Below are 19,472 nucleotides of genomic sequence, written 5' to 3' on the forward strand. Positions count from 1 at the left end.
GACTGACTGTGCCATTATGTTCAGTGTTTCTCTTTGATTCAATAAAACATTTTTTAAAAAAAACTGACTTAATTGACCAAAATATTCTTCTTCAAAATCATTAATTTATTGGAATATTTTTGAAGTTGTTTACAACCAATTCACCAAAATACGATGAATACACATTGAGCAAAACCCAACACACAATAGTAAATCTATTAGCCTTATTACAGTTCACATATTCTTATCACAATGTTTGTGTGGGTGACTTAGTATCCAACAAGCTATTGTAAACAAGCTAGCAAACAAGCTAGGTAGCATTATAAAGAGCTTTGCGGCTGACTGTACAAATAGATTTGACACAAAGCCTGAGGTTTATATTTAAAAACTAGAGAAAGCGACAGAAAAAGAAGCAAATGGATCACTGCAATTCACAGAAACAGCTGGACTCCAGCAGAGAAACATGGATTTGCAGTGATCATTTTGTGTCGAATTGTTGGATTTTTAGGTAAAATCATACCTTATATATTGTATTGTTATATATTATGTTGACAACTCATCAATTAAATATTTACCATCTTATATTATGCATAACTGGGTGATTTTAAATAAACAACACTGTCAAAAACTATACTATAAAACTATATATGTTTTAGGGCTGGACAATATGACGATACAACATTGATATAAGTGATTAAACAGATTTAAAGCTACCGATATTGTAGTTATATAAAATATTCACTGGCAAATTTGCTTTATGTATTTCCCCGGCGTCAAATCAGGCACATATAAATGTCAGGAAACACGATTCCTGGCTGCATGTCAATATCCATGGATTAGGTTTATTTGACAAGTTGTAAGAACTTTCGAGTCCAACCTTTTGGGTAATTCGTTAGTTTTACTTGCATTTTCGCCTTTTCTCCTATTAATCCAGTTACGCAGCTGGTTCTTTTGCCACTCAGTCCAGCTGAGGGAGCGCGTTTTCGGTGGGAAAATGACGTCGATGCATACCCTCTATACGCGCAATACATTTTAAGCATAGATGGCATGACCGCATACAGGTCGCGGGGCAGGCGCGTTTATCCGTGGCAGGTCGCGGGGCAGGCTAGTATAGTCGTGGCAGGTCGACTGAGGCCGCCTTTCCACTGCACACGACATTCGCATCCGATTGACGCATTTCACCCCTAGCGGCAGTCGCACGGAACTTTGAAATTGGTAGTGAAGCAACTGTTACCCTCGGCTTATTCCAACCCAGCAACCACCATGGTAAACTGAATGATTTTAATGAATGTAACGTTAATGCATGTATGAATATATCCATACAAAGCAAATGACCCTCAATACATCTAAAATAAAAAAAAAAAAACATACTAGTAGATTTTATAGAGCTAATACGTAAAAAAAAAAAAAAAAGATTTAATAATCATAAAATATCTTCTTTTTTGACATAATTATTAATAACCACCATTTTAAAGAAATAGTGTTTACAGAATAACATTAAAGTGTTAAAATATTGGTAATTCTAACTTTGCGCTCATAGTTTTGATTAGAATACATCATATCCGGTCGGCCGGTCGCATACGGTCTAGCCGCAGAAGTTCAAATATTTCAACGCATCCGAAGCTCAAATCGGATCCAAAATTTCCGCATTCGCATATGATCGGAACTCCACGCAGCCCCCGTACTACTCTCCATTGGAAATTAATTACTTCCAACGGCTGTCGTTTGTCGTGTGCAGTGGAAAGGTGGCTTGACAGGCGCGTTTATCCGTGGCAGGTCGCGGGGCAGGCGGGTATAGCCGTGGCAGGTCGAGTGGCAGCGGTGACAGGTCGCGGGGCAAGCGCATATAGCGGTGACGGGTTGAGTGACAGGTTTCAGTGGCAGCTGCCCCTGCCACGCAAACTGTCAAAAACTAATGGGTAACTAGCATGGATTAGCTGCGGTCGTTAACCAAGGACTGAAACAAACCAACGTAACCAGAAATATAATTTCGTAACATTCAATATCATAAAACACATTCTCACTTGTGAAATGTAATCCCTTGCTGTCTGGTGTTTAGATTTCTTTTGTTTGAACATCCATACGCAGCACAAAAGTCCGGCATCGTCCATGAATTCATAGTACAGGTGGAGATAGCAGCGTTACCTAGCTACTTCCTATGACAAGACCCCTGTTCCAAGATGGCGGCGGTTTTGACGCATGCTTAGAACCCCAAGGCGACATCTAGTGTATATATCTATAGGCGTTTCTCAATGTCAAGGATACTTCCTTGGCAGGACTGGTCCTTCCAAGTCACTTCCTTCAGAGGCTAGGCGAGGCTCCTCTTTAGCATTCGGAGAACACGTAAATGGAACAGACTAGCAAGTCACTGCGTCATTACATCAGTGAAAAGGTAAAAGAAATGCCGGTGACGGCAACCAAGCTAACAATTGTTAAATGACGGTCCTGTTCAGTTAGCCATCAATAACGTAATTTGTATTTGTATAATTTATAATATCAATAAGGTAGTAATTTGTACTGGCATTTAAACTTTAAACTTTATTTATCTGACATATTTACTACAGTTATTACAAATGTTTGGTAACGTAAATATACTTACATTTGAAAGCATATTGCTTGCTAACGTCCGACATTTTATTTATTTTTTTAACAAGATCACAAAGCTGCATGCATAGGATTGTGGGTGATTTTAGATCGCGAAGAGCGTGAAGGCTACACATATGCATCCTTTCCTGTATATGGGATATTTTTCGAACGAAGGACTCAGTCCTTGTTTGAAATTCCGAGGATCCTCGACATTGGAACAGTCCTTCGACGGATGTCGAAGACGTAGCATCCTCGAAATTCTGGCTTCCGAGGATCCTTCCTTGACATTGAGAAACGCCTTATGACTACTGCACTGCTACGTGAGAATATGGGGGTGTGGCGTGAGAGCATGAGAACTGGGTCAATTGCGTGAGTCTCACGCTGAATGCGTTTGAGTTGGCAGTTATGCCTGCACATTTAGTTTTTCAATATTCGTTTAAAACACTCAATTTTTCTTCATTAATTCAAATGGGTGTATCTCCATGTATCAGTGTTTGTCTTTTCACGCAACATCACTGCCTTCTTTATCCTCTCTTGGCTCTTATATGGAGGCCAATAACATCCTTCATTGGAGCACCAGGTTTCTGACAGTGAAACGGTCTTCTTCATTAGGGAAATTTACCACAGCAAACATTGAGCTGTGAACAAAAAGGTGAAATTGGTTACTCATTTTCACAAAATGTTTCATAAACAGTTTAAACATCTTATAACAGACCTTTTTACAGATATTGTAGGAGTTAACAACTCTTTTACAGTTTTCATTTACAGTTTAAAGGGACAAAGTAAATACATAATTTTGGTTCCTCACATCTTACAAATGGAGTAATGTCTTACAAGCAAAGTCCTGTTTGCATGGAAGTAAAACTTTTGTAGCACATTTGTGGCTCAGGTTAAAGGAGTTCATCCATCAATCCACAGAGAAGGAAAATGTCTATTGGGTAGGGATTGTATTATAGCAATAAATGTCCTCACAAAGATAGTCATGCGAATGTGTGTGAAGGACGGGACTCCATAAAATGTACTGGGTGAAAACAAAATCATAATTAGTTTGATAAATTCTGTAATTTAAAGCAGGCATGGGTTCTTCTTCATATCATTGATTAGATGCAAGAATCTCTCAGGATGATAAAGAGTTTTTGCAGTGAGTTTTGAGTGGGTGATTTTATAATAGAGGGAAACGCTTGACTACATAACCTGATTTGCTCACATCCCAGTGGTGGATGGGCTTAGGAATGAAAGGGGCATAATTTTTCAAAAAGTATTACTCTGGTATTAAGTCGAGTAATATTTCTTACCTACAGAGAAAGGATGTAAAATCCTAGGTGGCTTTTAACTTAATGCATTTAGTGATATGTTTACTGCAGGAAAATTCAGATAATGTGCATGTATTTACACTCTTAATTGACAAATTATAAACAATCTTAAAAATCAAGTGTATATGAAGGAACAGAGGCTGTGACATTTATTTCAAAACATTTTATCTACTTTATCAATCTTCAAATATAGAAAAACAACAGCAACAAAACATTGGAACAGATCTTTGGGATGGTATTAATCTTCAATGTTTTCTTTTGGTTCCCATGAGTTTTCCCATTCTGCCCCACTGTAAGAGACGGAAAAAAGTATTACTGTCACATTGTTCATTACTGTTTGGAATATAAATAGTATGTTGACATACAATGAGACATGAAGTCTCAATATAACATGAAGAGACAATATAATGCAGCATTGTTTTTTTTACACTAAGTATATTGGGTAATAATGATGGCTGTTTCAATAATAATGACTGTTTCAAAACAATCCACATACTGTATTTTGTACATTATAAAATTAAATTCAATAAGCACATCACATTTCAAATGAAATTCTGAACTTCAAGCTATAAAGCTGTTTAAAGGTGTTAATGATTATAGCTATTATAGATTATAGTTTTATCTGTTGGGATTTGTGTAACAAGTCTGTTGTTGCACAAAGAAATTACCATGAAAAATAGTTTTAAAACATATATTTGGTTTAATTTTATATCCAATGGATCAAAACTGCAGTTAAAGCTGAAAAATGTTTATAAATGTTAATTTTGTTAGTTTTGTTCTGTCAATCATCTACAGTAAAGTTCAGACAACATGCGCACCATCCAGAGCAAGGATACCACTGCACCAACACCTCCGCATGGCCCTTAAAGACAGAAAGAAACATGGTGAAATTAATGTCATTTTCTTTCAACACATACAGGTAGAATATAATATTGGACTGTAAATTTAACATTAAATCTACATACAACATAAGCATAAACTCAAAATATCAATTTAGAAAAATATGGACTTTCAATTTTTAATTTTGTCAAACTACTATTGTACAAGATTTAAAATTTGCACTAAGCAAAACTTCTTATTAAAATCCATGGTCAAACTTTATAAAACGAATTATATGAATTCTTAAACCTTACATTAATGACACAGTACATTTGGTAATGTTTTTTTTTTTTTCACAGACATTTTGTAATTTCAACATACAAAATTATAACAGTATTATTATCTATGTGGTATTTTTATCATTTTATATATATATACACATATACATATATATATATATATATATATATATATAGGGCTGGGCGATATGGCTGAAAACTGTATCACGATATCAGTGTTTCATATCGGTCGATATCGATAATTATTGATATTTTTTATGACCCATTTAAAAAAAGGACCAGGAGAAAAATATTGTGACGAGCAGGGCGGGCGAGAGCCGTGAGGGAACGGCGCGAGGCCGGTGACGCGAGTGATAATGAGCGTCACCTGCGAGGCGTGCCGGCCTCGAGTCTCTCACGGAGGAGCTCCGGAGGCATAAAAGGAGGAGCGACTACAATGAAAGACGAGAGAGGACCAGGCCTGGACTTTATTTTATGTTTTATTATGTTTGTGTGGCCGGCAGACGTCCGCGAGGGTCTGCCGGCATTACTTTCGTTTTGTTTGTTTATTTTATATTAAAGTTTTGTTGAATGTTCGCCGGTTCCCGCCTCCTTCTTCCCATATCTACTAACCTTGTTACATTGGTGCCGAAACCCGGGAGGAAGGAGGGACATGCTGTCGGAGAGCCCTCGCTGCTGAGGGGGATCGCGGTGCTGCGGAGTTCGGGCAGCGCGGAAGTGAAGACCGCGAAAGGCTGCCCGAGGCGGTGGTGCTGGAGCCTTGTGAAAGGTGGGACGGAGACCCGGATGCCGTGCTCCTGGGACGAGGTGGGGTGGCTGCCGTCCTGGACCTGGAGGGAGCGGAGGAGTCGCCGCCGTCTGCCGGAGCCTGCTGCCGTCCGCCATGAAGGGGAGGAGCAGGGGACGGGGGACTCGCTGCCGGCTGCCCTCAGTCGGAGGAGCCATCGCCGGCCGCCAGGAGGCGGTCGAGGATCGGGCCGTCCACCGAGCGTCCAGTGCCACCGCATGGCACCGCGAAGAAGAGCCTCTTGGCAGGCTGAGGACCGAGCGGCAGTGTGTCTGGGAGCCGGACCCAGCATTTTTTTTTTCTTTCTTTTTCCTCTCTCCCCTCTCTCGTCCTGTCGCTCCCCTTGCTTCCGTCTCCTTTCTCTCGTCTCGTCTGTCCTTACCCCCAGGTGCTGCGGCCGCCTAGACAGGCCCCGGGGGGGAGTGAAGCGCAGTCTCGGAGGTACCCCCCGGCCTGCGAGGGGCGTTGGGGGTATGTGACGAGCAGGGCGGGCGAGAGCCGTGAGGGAACGGCGCGAGGCCGGTGACGCGAGTGATAATGAGCGTCACCTGCGAGGCGTGCCGGCCTCGAGTCTCTCACGGAGGAGCTCCGGAGGCATAAAAGGAGGAGCGACATCAGTGAAGGACGAGAGAGGACCAGGCCTGGACTTTATTTTATGTTTTGTTATGTTTGTGTGGCCGGCAGACGTCCGCGAGGGTCTGCCGGCATTACTTTCGTTTTGTTTGTTTATTTTATATTAAAGTTTTGGTGAACGTTCGCCGGTTCCCGCCTCCTTCTTCCCACATCTACTAACCTTGTTACAAATATATTACATTTAAACATTTTTATTTTAAACTTAACTTTCCTTTGATCATAATCCCCTCAGTTATTAAGACAGAAATGTCAACAACCATGGAAAACTCAAATAATTAAAATGTAAACATAAGTCTAAACTAGGGTGACTCCCGAAATTAGGAGCTTTGTCCCGCAAGACTTAAGTAGTGTCCCGCATTTCATTTATGTCTGTAATTTTTTTTTTCATCCCTGAAATTACAATACCACAGTAAGAAATATAATAAAAACCGTGAACATTTAAAAGTCTATTTGTGCAGCCGTCATATTCTAGCTGTGAAAATAACCAACCAGCGCAATCATAGAGAGAGATTTTCCTGCTGATGACAACTGAGTGGACAGCGCAAAGAGCCTCATCAAAGTCGGTAAACACAACTACACCAGCAAGGATTACATCATTCATACTGGATAAGAACCTCAAGAGCTGCTCAAAGCTGCCCAAATCGGTGATTTAAAGCATGTAATCATCCATCCTGATTTTAAATATTTCCAAAGAACGGCGGCGATCAAGCGCCACACACGGAAATGGTCGAGCACCTACAGAAAAATGAGATATTCTCCATTTGTTTTAACCAATACAAAATTGTGAAATTTCACGAAAAATCACGACTTTCTTCTCACATTAATATTTCATTTAATGCGGGTTCTATGGCGTTATTATATTGAAAAATGTCGAGAGCGCATCAAATGCGCGAGCAGGAATCTCTCCACTCACAGGCGGATTCCCTTGCACAAAATTGGATGTGTGTGAAAAGCGCGTGCCTTTGTTAATACAACCAAACTTGCTTCGCAACCCGTTTTCTTCCGACGAAGAATAAAAAATATCGAACGTTTTATCGAACACATTTTTTATTGATATCGATCACGTGTCTATCGCGATACAAATCGTTATCGTTTTATCGTCCAGCCCTATATATATATATATATGGTTTATAAATGGTTTTTGAAACAAACCTCCCTGATTCTTTTCCTCAGGATTTTTTTGTAGGGGAAACTGGTGGAGTCTTTATGCATTGGGCATACTAAAACGAATAAAAAGAAGATTATAATTTGAACCAGACATGAGTAAAAGAAAAAGTTCAACAGACATGAACTGCAATTTTGATTTTCAAAAAGTTTCCTTTAAGTTTTTGAATTAAATTTTCTTTAATTACAAAACTGAACAGCACCATTTTCACTTATTTTACAATATGCCATTAAAAAAAGTCACATTTTTGAGATGTGGGAACATCCCACAATACACCACACTTTTTGTCTTTTTTGTTAAAATTTCACTTTGCATTATTTGGAGTCTTTCTTTTTACAAAGCTCACATGACCATGATGAAGTAGTCACCGTTATTGTGACTATTTTTCCTCTAGACAGATCTTAGATTCATATTTTTGAAACATTGATTTCTATATTTAGTATGTTTGTATGAACACAAGAAATTATCAAAGCAATACATTTTTTTAAATATAAATATAAGTTGGGAAATTTGTATATTTAATATGGACCAACAAAAACAGTCCATTGTGCTGCCTGATATCACAAATTAACTGTTCACATTATTTTAATTTGTATTATCATAATCATACACACATTGGCTTGTAGCGCAAGAAGTTTTAACATTTACTTCACTTTGTTACTCTTCCAGTTATTTACGTTTAGGTGCTAATAAATCAGAAGTCTCGCACATGCAATGAAAATAGCTTATTTCCAAAATTTGCTAAATATGGATACTAATTGTATCTTGCTTGAATAGTTAAAAAAAAAACAACGAGAAATCGGTTTCTTCTGCTAACTAAAACTGTTTGACAGTGCAAAATCTAGTACAGTGTTGCCTGTGCCGGTAAACTTGACAACTGTACCACCACCGGCAGTGATACAGCAAAACACCTTTTTTGTATGGCGATAAAAATGACTGATAAATCCACACATACCACAAGAGTCTTCTTTCCTCTTTGTTGGTTTTTTTCTTCGTGAGGAACATTCTGAGTCTGGAGTGCCTTGCTCAATGGACACAGGAGTGAGTTTTGAACAGGTAGAAAGGGTAGGAGCTGAAGGCAGGGCAGAAGTTAGGGAGGAAGACACAGGACTGGACTGAGAGGAGATGACATCAGGATGAGTCAGGGAGGACAGAGGAGGAACAACGGATAAAGATACAGGAGGGGTCAAGGAGGTGGTGCAGGAAACAACAGGTGTCTGGGTGGAATGGAAAGAAGAGGGCACAGGAGAAGCCAGGGAGGAAGACACGGGAGTAAGAGTATAAGACTCATGGGTGAGCGGAGGTTTAGACTCTGATGCTGTGTCTGAAGGGCAGATATTTGCTAATGGTGAAATCTTTGTCTTTGTGATATTTGTTGCTGGAGTCTTGCCATTGCCACTTGCTAGTTTATCGGCGATCACCACTGTTGGAAAAAAGAAATTGTGATGTAAACCTTTGCATAAGTTTCTGCAATGAACAAATATGCAACAGACATCTACTTAAAGGACTGAAAACTTTGCAACATTGCAAACCCCTTATAAATACAATATAATAAGCAGACATGGCAAAACTGTACCAGGAAAACAAATATAAGAGAAACTAATATTAACAATATCCTACTAAATTAAAAAAGCAATTCTTAAATCAATCAAGGATGCACTAATAAGCAATCGATTGTGTAAAAATGTAACATGCACATGTTCATTACCATTAAGAAGACTTTCATACTGCTTCTTTATGGTGACACATGCATCCTGAGTCTCCTCTGAGTTCATTTGCCATGGACAGAAGCACTCAGCTGAAAAACCTTTATTGGTTTTCCTGGCAAGGAGGAGGACTGGGTACCTTTCCAAAAGGTCCCACTTGTGGAGCTGGAACAATATTAAAACAAAGTCACAAGACTGAAAATTTCAGAGTACTGAAAAAAACAGTGTTTTTATGCTATGATAGCTAGACAGATAACCAATGCACTGAATGACAGAGTAAACCAAGTTAGTAATTCCCTCCCATCCCCAGCTGGCTTGGTTTTTCAGTTATTGTGATACAACAGGGGTGTCCAATCCTGCTCCCGGTAGACATGTGCCGGTAAACTTGACAACTGCACCACCACCAGCAGTGATACAGCAAAACCTTTTGTATTTGAATGTTGTTTTACATGAATACAATGACACGAGTAAAGCACAAAACTTTGTAAATGATAGCTTAAATGTTACATCGAGGTCATGTAATTAATTGATGTGCCTTGTTTCTTGGAAATTTTGATAAATTGATAAGAATCCTAAAAACAGAGAGACATGACACAGCTATTAGTAACGCAAGCTAAATCCGAAGCCTACTGGCACTGCTAATTATAAAACAAATGTACATAAGAGGGTTGCCAGGTTTTCGCAACGAAACCTGTCCAACTGCATTTCAGGAGAGGTGTCCCACAGTAAAAATCTGCATTTTTGGTGGGGTTCCCCTGATAAAATTTGCATTCCAGGGACTAAATATTACTAATATCACTTCAACCCTCGGACATGAAAAACAACCTGCAGCAACAGTGTAAAAGTAGCCCAATTCCACAGGAAAACTGCAGACTTGGCAAAACTGATATATAAAGATGTCAAATGCATTATTTTACATAGCTAACAACACACAGGGCAATCGAAGTGCATGATCTGAAGCACATGGCGCAGGTGCACTTAAGGGCATGTCCGAAACCTCTTGTGCTAGTATACAGACGAAAAAATTTACCTATCACACATTTATTTTAATCGCACATGAGCAACATCACTGTTCTGCAAAGTTCAGCTCCAACCCCAATTAAACACACCTGAACCAGCTTATCAAGGTCTAACTAGGCATACTAGACTTCCAAGCAGGTGTGTTGAGGTCCCTCCAGGACAGAGTTTGGACACTACACCAATTCTTTTCAATTATACCCATCTAATGTTTCACACCGAAAGCTGAAAAATACGCAATGTTTTAGCCTCAATCAGTGTGAACACTGAAGAAAGGCTGAAACGTCTGTATGAATATAGAAATGCATGTGTAAATGGTAAAGATCAAGGATTATTTACAGTATTTACTATTTAATGACAAACATCTAAAAGATAAACCTACCAGTAGTTCTGTTGCTTCATACACCTTGCTCACAGTGCTGGGGTTTTTCTGCTGGTCTTTCCACTCTTGGGCAAGATTTTTCTTTCTTTCCTCAAGCTTCTGTTTATAAGGCTGCTTGGCACCGCAGTGTGGACACATCTTTCTTGCTACCCCAATTTTTTCCTTGCATGTATGGCAATCCTTTTGACTAGGCAACTGGACAAAGAATCATAAATAATAATTACAACGCTGCATGCTGTGTTTTTTTCACCCCTACTGTACTGACGAGTCACAGTCTATTGTCACAGAAAATATTCTCACCAATGACCTTTACAGGACTTTAAGTTGTGACATTAAGAAGTTACCATATTATCCAATGCATGAATTGAAGAAATATATCACTGTTTATTAAACACAGGACTAATTTATTGTACCACAGTTGCAGACGCTGAGTCATCTTGCTCTCGAATGTTCACGAACCTACTTTGACTGTTCCAATATGGCGGACAGCTTACGTATAGCAGCCTATAGAAACAGCCGCTAATGGGGCATCTATGTATACATTTATCCATGGATCCAGTAGTTAACGCTTAAGCAATCAATGCCAAAATCTAACATCCTATCAAAATGTTTGACCTTAAACAAAACCATTGAAGTACTGAGTTTGGCAAATATATTATGTGATGTACGATACTGTTTATTTGGATTAATATCAATATCAGATTACTTTGGATAATCACCTTTGTTGTCTGTCGTCTACCCTTGTATGTTTTTTCCGTTCCTGTCTTTGCACCTGTATGTAGAAATCAATTAGAATCAGGAAGAGAAAAAAAAAAAACAATATATTGCATTGATCTTTTGTGTAATCTGATTATATATATTATATATATAAATATATAACTATTTTATAGAAGTTAATCATTTTAAATGTTAAAACTTAATTTTTCATTCTGTCTTTTTACTATTATACATTATTAAATTATTTTATTTAAAAACAATTACCTCATTTGAATTATTACAATAATTTTATAAAAATGTGTATTATTAAAATATTTGCAGTATTTATTTATTGCACAGTCATTGTAAAATATATCTATCTATCTGCTCATGTCCATATTGACCAATGACAAGTTTTGCATGGAAATGACCCAGTTTTCTGTCATACATTTGTTTCATAAATAAGGCCCATTGTGACTGAGGATAAGAAGTAAAAAACTACTGACTCATTTATGGATTGATTCAGTGAATATATATACTCCTATTTATATTCAGGTATATTAAACTGTATTATGATAATATTTAGTTTGTTAACTAATTTTGACCATCTGAATTTTAGTTGCTGGTACTGTAGGCTTCATGCTTTCTTAGAAACTGTCGCATAATTCAGTGAAAGAAATGAATGGTTTTCATTGTTTAATTCAGAAGTTGATTTTTTGTTTAGTGTTACAAAAAATAATTGTCTTGGTTCTGTGTTATTTTTCCTAATTTAATGTTTGACGTCAAAATAACAAACACCCAAAGTGGAAGTCAGATCTTCTCAGGCTGAAGCAGCATTAGTATTTGAAAAGCTTCAAAAATATCATTCATTTCTGTAGAGCTGGACATTATAATAAGGATCAAATGACAGGTTCAGCAAGTTCAGCTTTGAGAATGAAACCAACCTGTTTGTTCCTCAGGATCGTCATGTTCCACTCTGGATGTTTCTTCAATCCTCATGTTTTCACTCTCCTCTTTCATAAATGTCATCTTTGTTTGTTCCTCAGTTTCTTGTTTCACTCTGAATGTTTCTTCAATCTTCATGTCTTCACTCTCCACTTTAATAAACGCCATCTTTATAATAGTGAGTCACGTGGATCTCAGTCGCTTCACCAGGAGTTTTTCTGTGTGTTTAAGAGGAAAATAATTTACAGAAAGAAAAACATCCAAACTAAATCTCTGGGTGCTTTAGGAAAACAGAACACAGTGGGCAATATGCATTTAAGTAGGTAAATATAAGAGGACTACAAAGTTATCTGTATTTGCCACCCTTCCTGCTGCCAGCTGGTGGCGCTATGATTATATCTACATTTTGGCATGCAGATGTCTTCAGGCCAGGACACTTATCAAACATGTGAAGATTGAGACAGATTGGACATTTTATGCATGAGTTACAACAACTTCCAATTTCAATGCATTAGTAGCATGCTTTAACACTTAGTTTTTTGCTGCACAAAAAGTATTCCTGTCGCTTCATAACATTAAGGTTTAACCACTGTAGTCACATGAACTGTTTTAAATATGTCTTTAGTAGCTTTCTGGGAATTGAAAGTGTTAACTGTCTTACTGTCAATACAGGCCTCACTGAGCCATTGGATTTCATCAAAAATATCTTAATTTGTGTTCTGAAGATGAACAAAGGTCTTGCAGTTGTGGAATGACATGAGGGTGAGTAATTAATGACAGAAATTTCATTTTTGGGTGAACAAAACCTTTAAAGATTTTTACTCTTACTGTAATGTTAAAATTGTTTTGTTTTTTTTTTTTTGTTTTTTTCACAGACATTGATGCGTTATTAATTTCTAGCACTTTTTTTGTTCTCGTATTATTTACATCAACAATATGGTTTGATTATTGTATTTTATTTCTTTATATATAAACCAAGTAATGTCATTATTTAGGTATTTTATTTTATTTATTTATTTATTTTCTTAGGCAATAGAGTTTTTGGTATCACTTTATAATAAGATCTCAATTGTTAATGCTTTAGCTAAGAACAAAAACCTTTGTGAATGTAAGTTAATAAAATAATTTTCTTTATGTTAGCTCACAGTGCACTAACTAATGTTAACAGAGACAACTCTGTCTCTTAAAAATGTCTTAAAATGTTGAGATTCATATGAACTAAGATTAATAATTCATGTAGAAGTATTGTTCATTCATGGTTGATTCACGTTAACTAATGCTAACAAAATGAAACCCTATTGTAAAGTATTTACACTTTTTATAAATACAGTTGGCCATATGAAAGTAAGATTAATTTTAAAAATGTAGGAATCTTACACTGGTTGAAACTAGACTTTCGAAAAACTACATCACTACTATTTCAGTAACCGAATTCATGATCATAATAAACTGATTCTCTGTGTAGGAATCGAGACGCACCTTTTAATGTTACTCGTGTGGAAGGGCTTTACTTAAACAAAATAGCATCACATCATTGCATTCGAAATTGATTAATCTATTTTACATAGATTGTAAAAATGAAACTGATTTAACAGTTGGCCTTGATTTAAACAATTTAAAAGTTAAACACAAACCTTTCTGAAGCCGAATCACAACAGATGCAGGAGCACGACGGGGGTGTGTGACATCATACCGGGAGACCAAAATAAAAGTCCTGTTCACATGCTGCTGCTCTAAAATCATAAAAGTATAGTAATGTACAAAAAAGGGCATATCATATTAAGAAAATATTAATAACTGTTAATTAGAGAGTATACGATTCTGTCTAAAAGGCAAAATTTCAATGTTTGGGTGCAGAAAAGGTTTATACCAGATATTACATTAATAGTATTCAAATAGCTACAAATGTGGTTTACACGTTTAAAATACATATGACTTAAAAGGCACAACATGTAATAATTTTGCAATAAAATGCCGAAAAAACACTAGCACAGTGTATATTATTATTCAATTGTGTACTTTCAACAGAGGTGTAAAGTCCAGGTTCATAAAGTAAAAGTCCTCATTTTGTTGTTGCTCAGTATTTGTTTTTCAGCCAGGAGGTAAAACTAATTAGTGAAAAGGGTGGAATAAACACATGGAAGGACTTTTGCTTTCTGACCCATGGACTTTACACCTCTGACTTTCAATATCCCAAATGTTTCCAACAATGTTTAAAGTCCTGGATACACTGCACGATTTTTGGCTGTCTCAGACAAAAGATTGCCTTCGTGAATGTTCAAATGAATTACAAGATTATCAGAAAGACAACCTTTAAAATCTTCTAACAACATTAAAGGTACAATTTGTGATATTTTTTTCCGCTAGAGGTCGCTAGAAGCCTATTCAAAACAAAGGCGTAGTTTGATGACGCCAAGTTTTAGAGCGGAAACTTGGGACATGTGGTCTCTAACTCAATGAACGGTGCAAAAGAATAGGGATTGGAGTCTGGAAGAACTCATGTTCGTGGATGCGATTATTAACGTTACTGTAGTATGAAGCAGAGCAGGAACGATTGTTGCGGGAGCTGAACGAGGAGCTGGAGCGATTGATCAACACACGCCACACGAGCAGCGGGACTTTTATTATGAAACAATCACCGGCGCCGCTTCCGCTTTTCCGGTCATGAGTTTACAGGAGCTGTCCTTGTCGACAGAACCAGCGGCAGATGGTAAACAGTAATTATGTTCCATAAATAAGTAACACAATCCACCATAAAACGTGCAAGAAGTAAATAAGGAACTGCTTGAAGCGAGCTAGTGGTTTGCTGGACGCTAGACTCTACTTCTGCATTTGTCCACGGCACTGTTGTCATGTGGTTTCTACGTCAGTAAAGGCGGTAACAAAGGGAACTGACGTCATTGACAGGTGACTGCACTGCCCCGTGTCACTGTTTAGAATAGGAATTTTCTCATGATTTACAAGTAGTTGAAAACATTAGAGATATTGTTTGTAATCAGCTGGACAAAATATATAACACTAGCCTAGTGGTTTTTTGATATTTTACTGCAAAAATTTTACATATTGTACCTTTAATTCACGAAGTTGCTGGAATGTGTTCACTTTGCATGCAGCACACCACTTATCAAATAAAGCCTGTTTTTCCCTTGAAAATTCAACAAATGTTTGTGCGACTGCTTTCTTATGATTTCGGAATTTTTGTCTGTAAGCCTCGGGGACCAGCTCATATGCACGCAACAGCCGCTTTTCCTACATCATAATCCAAACTGGTATCAACAGGCAGGGATGCACATACCTCTTGAGCCTTTCCCACTAATTTACACTGTAAAAGAAGAGCCCACATTTCTTTTAGCCACTGAAGGGCTGCTGCTACTCGTTCAAATGCAATAAAGTAGGAGTCTACTTCAGCCTCTCTAAAAGGTGGTACCAATTTAACATGTTTCCCTACATCAAAAACTTTAACTGCATATGAACCTGCTACAAGGGCTGCAGGGCTCGAAGTAACAGGCGCCCCAGTCGCGGCTGGCAGAGAAGCGAAAGAAGGTAACCCCGGAGATTGCATGTGTATAGCTTCAACTGGATCCCCACGAATATCAATGCCCCGTTTTCTCATCTCCATTTCTAACTCTCTTAAATGCAACAATTTATTTTGATGCTCTTGCCACCTCACTTCTAACTCCAACTCTTTCAATCGAACCACTAAAGTTGGATCAGGAGGTACAAAGAGAGGGCTGCGAGGCTGCACAATTTGGGAAGGTTTTTCTTCTTTACCTAACGCGACCGCCTCTTCCTCGGATTCACTTGAAACAGTTACATCGGGCAATATCTGATATTCTACCAACTTTCGATGCAACACAGTCTTAATTTCCTTTTTAGTAGCATAACGTGAAACAGATATTTTAAAGAAATCAGCTATTTTGATCAGATCGTCTTTCTTACAGCAATTAAACTCCTCCGTAGAAGCGGACAGTGTAAACGCGGTCAAATCAAACTCCATTCTCTATAGTCCTTCGTCCGGGATCTGATATGTCCCGGACGAGCCCCCAATTATGTTACGTCCCAGTCTAGGAGTGGAGGAGTAACATAAAAGAATGTCACGTATGGAAAGATTTGTGTTTATTGTAGGAGCTTAACAGTTTTTTTTTTTGTTTTCCATCCACTATTGGGTTCAGGAATGGACATAAGCCAAAACAACAAACAAAACAGAAACTAACTATTTTTAATAGTCTACTTTAACCTAACAAAGAAAAAATTAACAAAAATACATCAAAATTCCCTGTCTCCCTATCTGCTCAAAACCAGGAGAAAATTCTAAACAAAAATAGATACCCACTCCCAACAAATGTGGCATAACTCTATTTACAGATTACCGGTTTAATACCGACACATTTTGTCAAATAAAAATTAGCTCCTACTGGATGGTGACGTTTACAGATTACCTTTTAATACCGACACATTTTAACCAAATAAAAATAAACTCCTACTGAGTGGTGACATTTACAGATTACCTTTTAATACCGACATAAGAAAATAACCAAGAAAGATATGGTGGGAAAAACAGTGAGTCAATATCGTAAGGCATACAACAAGCTGGAGTATTAATGATTACTTTACAACAGGCCGGAGGAACGCTGACAACAATGCGTTCTCCCGGCAGAACACACACACACAGAGCCAAGCCCCCCCTTGCATTGCGCAGAAGCGCGCTTTTAAAGGATGAGATAACCAGCGAGGAGCCAATCCACTTTCCCAGACAATTAGAAGCCGGAACCTGGAGCAGAGATGAGAAAGAAACTCGAAAGAAAGAAAAACGAAAAAAAAAAAACACTAAACAGTAGAATATTACATACGTAACATGAAACAAATGTGGTGATTTCTGCGATCGTAGCTCTTAATCGTTGGTCCTATGTCGTACAGCGAGAAAGGTTCAAAGACGGCCGTTTTCCTGGTCTTGCGACCAAAGACAGCCTACGATCATTTTCTGACAGTGTTAAATTCAGCATGATCATTGCACAGTGTGTTTGCTGCTACGACCTACGTCTACCGTCCAGCCAATGATCATGTGACATGAAATCAATGCGACATGGTGTTAAAACTGAAAACTGCTTACCTCTTAAGGCCAGAACACACCTTCTTTTACTGCTTCCTTTAACATGATTGTTTACCACTATTGCATGCTGATGATATTTTATTCTTTTATAGACACTTGTGTTGTAGCCTACAAGTCAAAAGCTGTCATCATCGTACCCAAGTAAATTAAATCCATGTTGCACAGTGTGATTTGTAATCATATTATATAGGACTGCTAAAATCGTGCATTGTATCAGGGGCTTTAAGAAAGATGAACATGTTAAAAAAAGAAGCATAATAGGACCCATTTAAACCAGTAGTTCACCCATTTACTCATGTAATTCCAAAATGGGATGACTTTGTTTTCTGAGGAACACACACAAAAAAAGGTATTTTAAGGAATTTATCATCTGTCTGTATAGTCAAAGACAATGTGGTCCAACAACAGTCGGTGTTATGTTGAGATCCGCGTGTTTTCCTGAAGTCTTTTAAACAAATGAAATTTACATAAGAAAGAGAAAGCAATGGAGTTTGAAACTCAATGTATGTCTTTTCCATGTACTGAATTCTTGTTATTCAACTATGCCAAGGTAAATTCAAATTTTGAATCTATAGGGCACCTTTAAGTTTCTTAAGCTTCACGGGGTGCTATAAGCGATTCATTGACTGGCAGCACCCCTATAACAGCTTACCTCTGCAGACCCTAAGAAAAAGAAAAAAGGTCTAAAAGGAAAAGGCGTTTGGAGCACTGAAGGAGAAATTGACTACAGTGCCAGTTCTGGGCAACCCCAACTTCAACTTACTATTTATACTGCAAACAGATGCTTCTAGTGAGGGTCTTGGAGCGGTCCTTGCATAAGTTCAAGATGGTGTGGAAAAAGTAATTGCTTAAGCAAGCTGAGGTTTGAGACCACCTGAAACCCGCTACCCTGTACACAATTTAGAGTTTTTGTCTCTAAAGTGGGCTGTTACAGATAAATTCTATGACCACCTTTTACAGGCATAAGTTTTCTGTGCTGACTAACAACAACCCCCTTAAATATGTGATGAGTACCACGAAGTTGGATGCCACAGGTCAGGGTTGGGTGTTATAGCTTGCCATGTTTGACTTTGACATTGAGTATAGGCAAGGGAAATTCAACTCTAATGTAGACACACTCTCATGGTTGTCAAATCAAGGTCTCAAAAACTCTCAGTCTTGCCCACAGTGGATTTCCTCCACAAAGCGAGACTAGTACTGTGAAGATGAGTCAGGAAGGAAGGAAGTAGATGTAAGTGATCAAGTAGACAGAACTGTTAAATTCAAAGAGGGAGAGTTTCTGGACCGGGTTAAAAAAACAGCCGACTCATTTGATGGAGCAGGTACTGATGTGCTGCCTGCAATTACAAAGCTGGAGATCAGAGGATGTCAAAAAGAGGACCCTGTAATTGGGCCAGTTATGCACTACAAGACACTAAACATTTCTCAATGTTCCTCCATCAGAATGTTTTGCACTACAACAACATCTTTGTTCTTCAGCTGGACATAGTTATTCCCAGTGCACATCTCCACAGAGAAATGAGTGAACTGCATTTTGGCATACTGTTCTTTCACATTTGGGCTGTTGTCATGTGGCTTTTGAAGGGTTTTCTCTACATCTGACTCCACTGTTCACAACGCCTCTCTTTCTGTTAGTCTCCATATGACTTATTCTAAAGGCTTGTTGTTTTCTTAACATTCTTTTAATCTAGGGAAATCTCAAAGGTAAAGCAAGTTTGACACACTGGTTTCAGACTTGTGAAAACCCTGGTGCGATTGCTCTGTTCATTTGAACGTGTGAACACGCACCAAACATGTGGACCGGTATTTGGTTTTCCACCAAGGCGGTTTGAGTGCTGGTTCAGAGCCATAGCCTAGTTTTAAATCAGTAATTTGTCTTTCGACAACTAAAGCCCAAGCTCTGAACCAGTTAAATTGGTGCGTAAGTAGCACCAAAACATTGCTGGTCTAGAAGTAAGAACCGCTTGCGTCAGGGGCTGTGTTACTGTGACCAGCAAGAATCTTGTGACCGCCCTTTTTGAAATAGCAGCCCGAT

At 38.2% G+C, this 19,472-nt stretch overlaps 1 protein-coding gene across 4 annotated transcripts; it reads right to left on the reverse strand.

Moving 5' to 3' along the window:
• Positions 1–207: 207 nt before the first annotated feature.
• On the reverse strand, positions 208–14,013 carry LOC137024799 (uncharacterized). 4 transcript variants are annotated; one of them, XR_010895754.1, is made up of 10 exons: positions 13,962–14,013; positions 12,327–12,545; positions 11,406–11,458; positions 10,687–10,881; positions 9,290–9,452; positions 8,537–9,004; positions 7,569–7,636; positions 4,697–4,740; positions 3,400–4,168; positions 208–3,203 (listed from the first exon to the last, which is right to left on the reverse strand). XR_010895754.1 is itself a non-coding variant. In XM_067392682.1 (9 exons), exons 2-9 carry the CDS (start codon positions 12,493–12,495, stop codon positions 4,117–4,119), a joined length of 1,212 nt encoding a protein of 403 aa, XP_067248783.1. In that variant the 5' UTR covers positions 12,496–12,545; positions 13,962–14,013; the 3' UTR covers positions 208–4,116. The 4 variants fall into 4 exon arrangements, 3 of the variants coding, with proteins under 3 accessions (XP_067248783.1, XP_067248784.1, XP_067248785.1); XM_067392682.1 differs by having other exon boundaries at positions 208–4,168; XM_067392683.1 differs by lacking the exon at positions 7,569–7,636 and having other exon boundaries at positions 208–4,168.
• Between the last annotated feature and the right edge of the window lie 5,459 nt (positions 14,014–19,472).

Source organism: Chanodichthys erythropterus, chromosome 8 (assembly GCF_024489055.1).
Source record: "Chanodichthys erythropterus isolate Z2021 chromosome 8, ASM2448905v1, whole genome shotgun sequence".
NCBI lineage: Eukaryota > Metazoa > Chordata > Actinopteri > Cypriniformes > Xenocyprididae > Chanodichthys > Chanodichthys erythropterus.

Coding starts and splice junctions, on each gene's coding strand:
- LOC137024799 (XM_067392682.1), bottom strand. CDS start 12,495: ATGGCGTTTATTAAAGTGGAGAGTGAAGACATGAAGATTGAAGAAACA. Junction 10,882..11,405: donor GTAGACGACAGACAACAAAG/GTGATTATCCAA, acceptor TTCTTTGTCCAG/TTGCCTAGTCAAAAGGATTG. Junction 9,005..9,289: donor GTATGAAAGTCTTCTTAATG/GTAATGAACATG, acceptor TTTTTCCAACAG/TGGTGATCGCCGATAAACTA.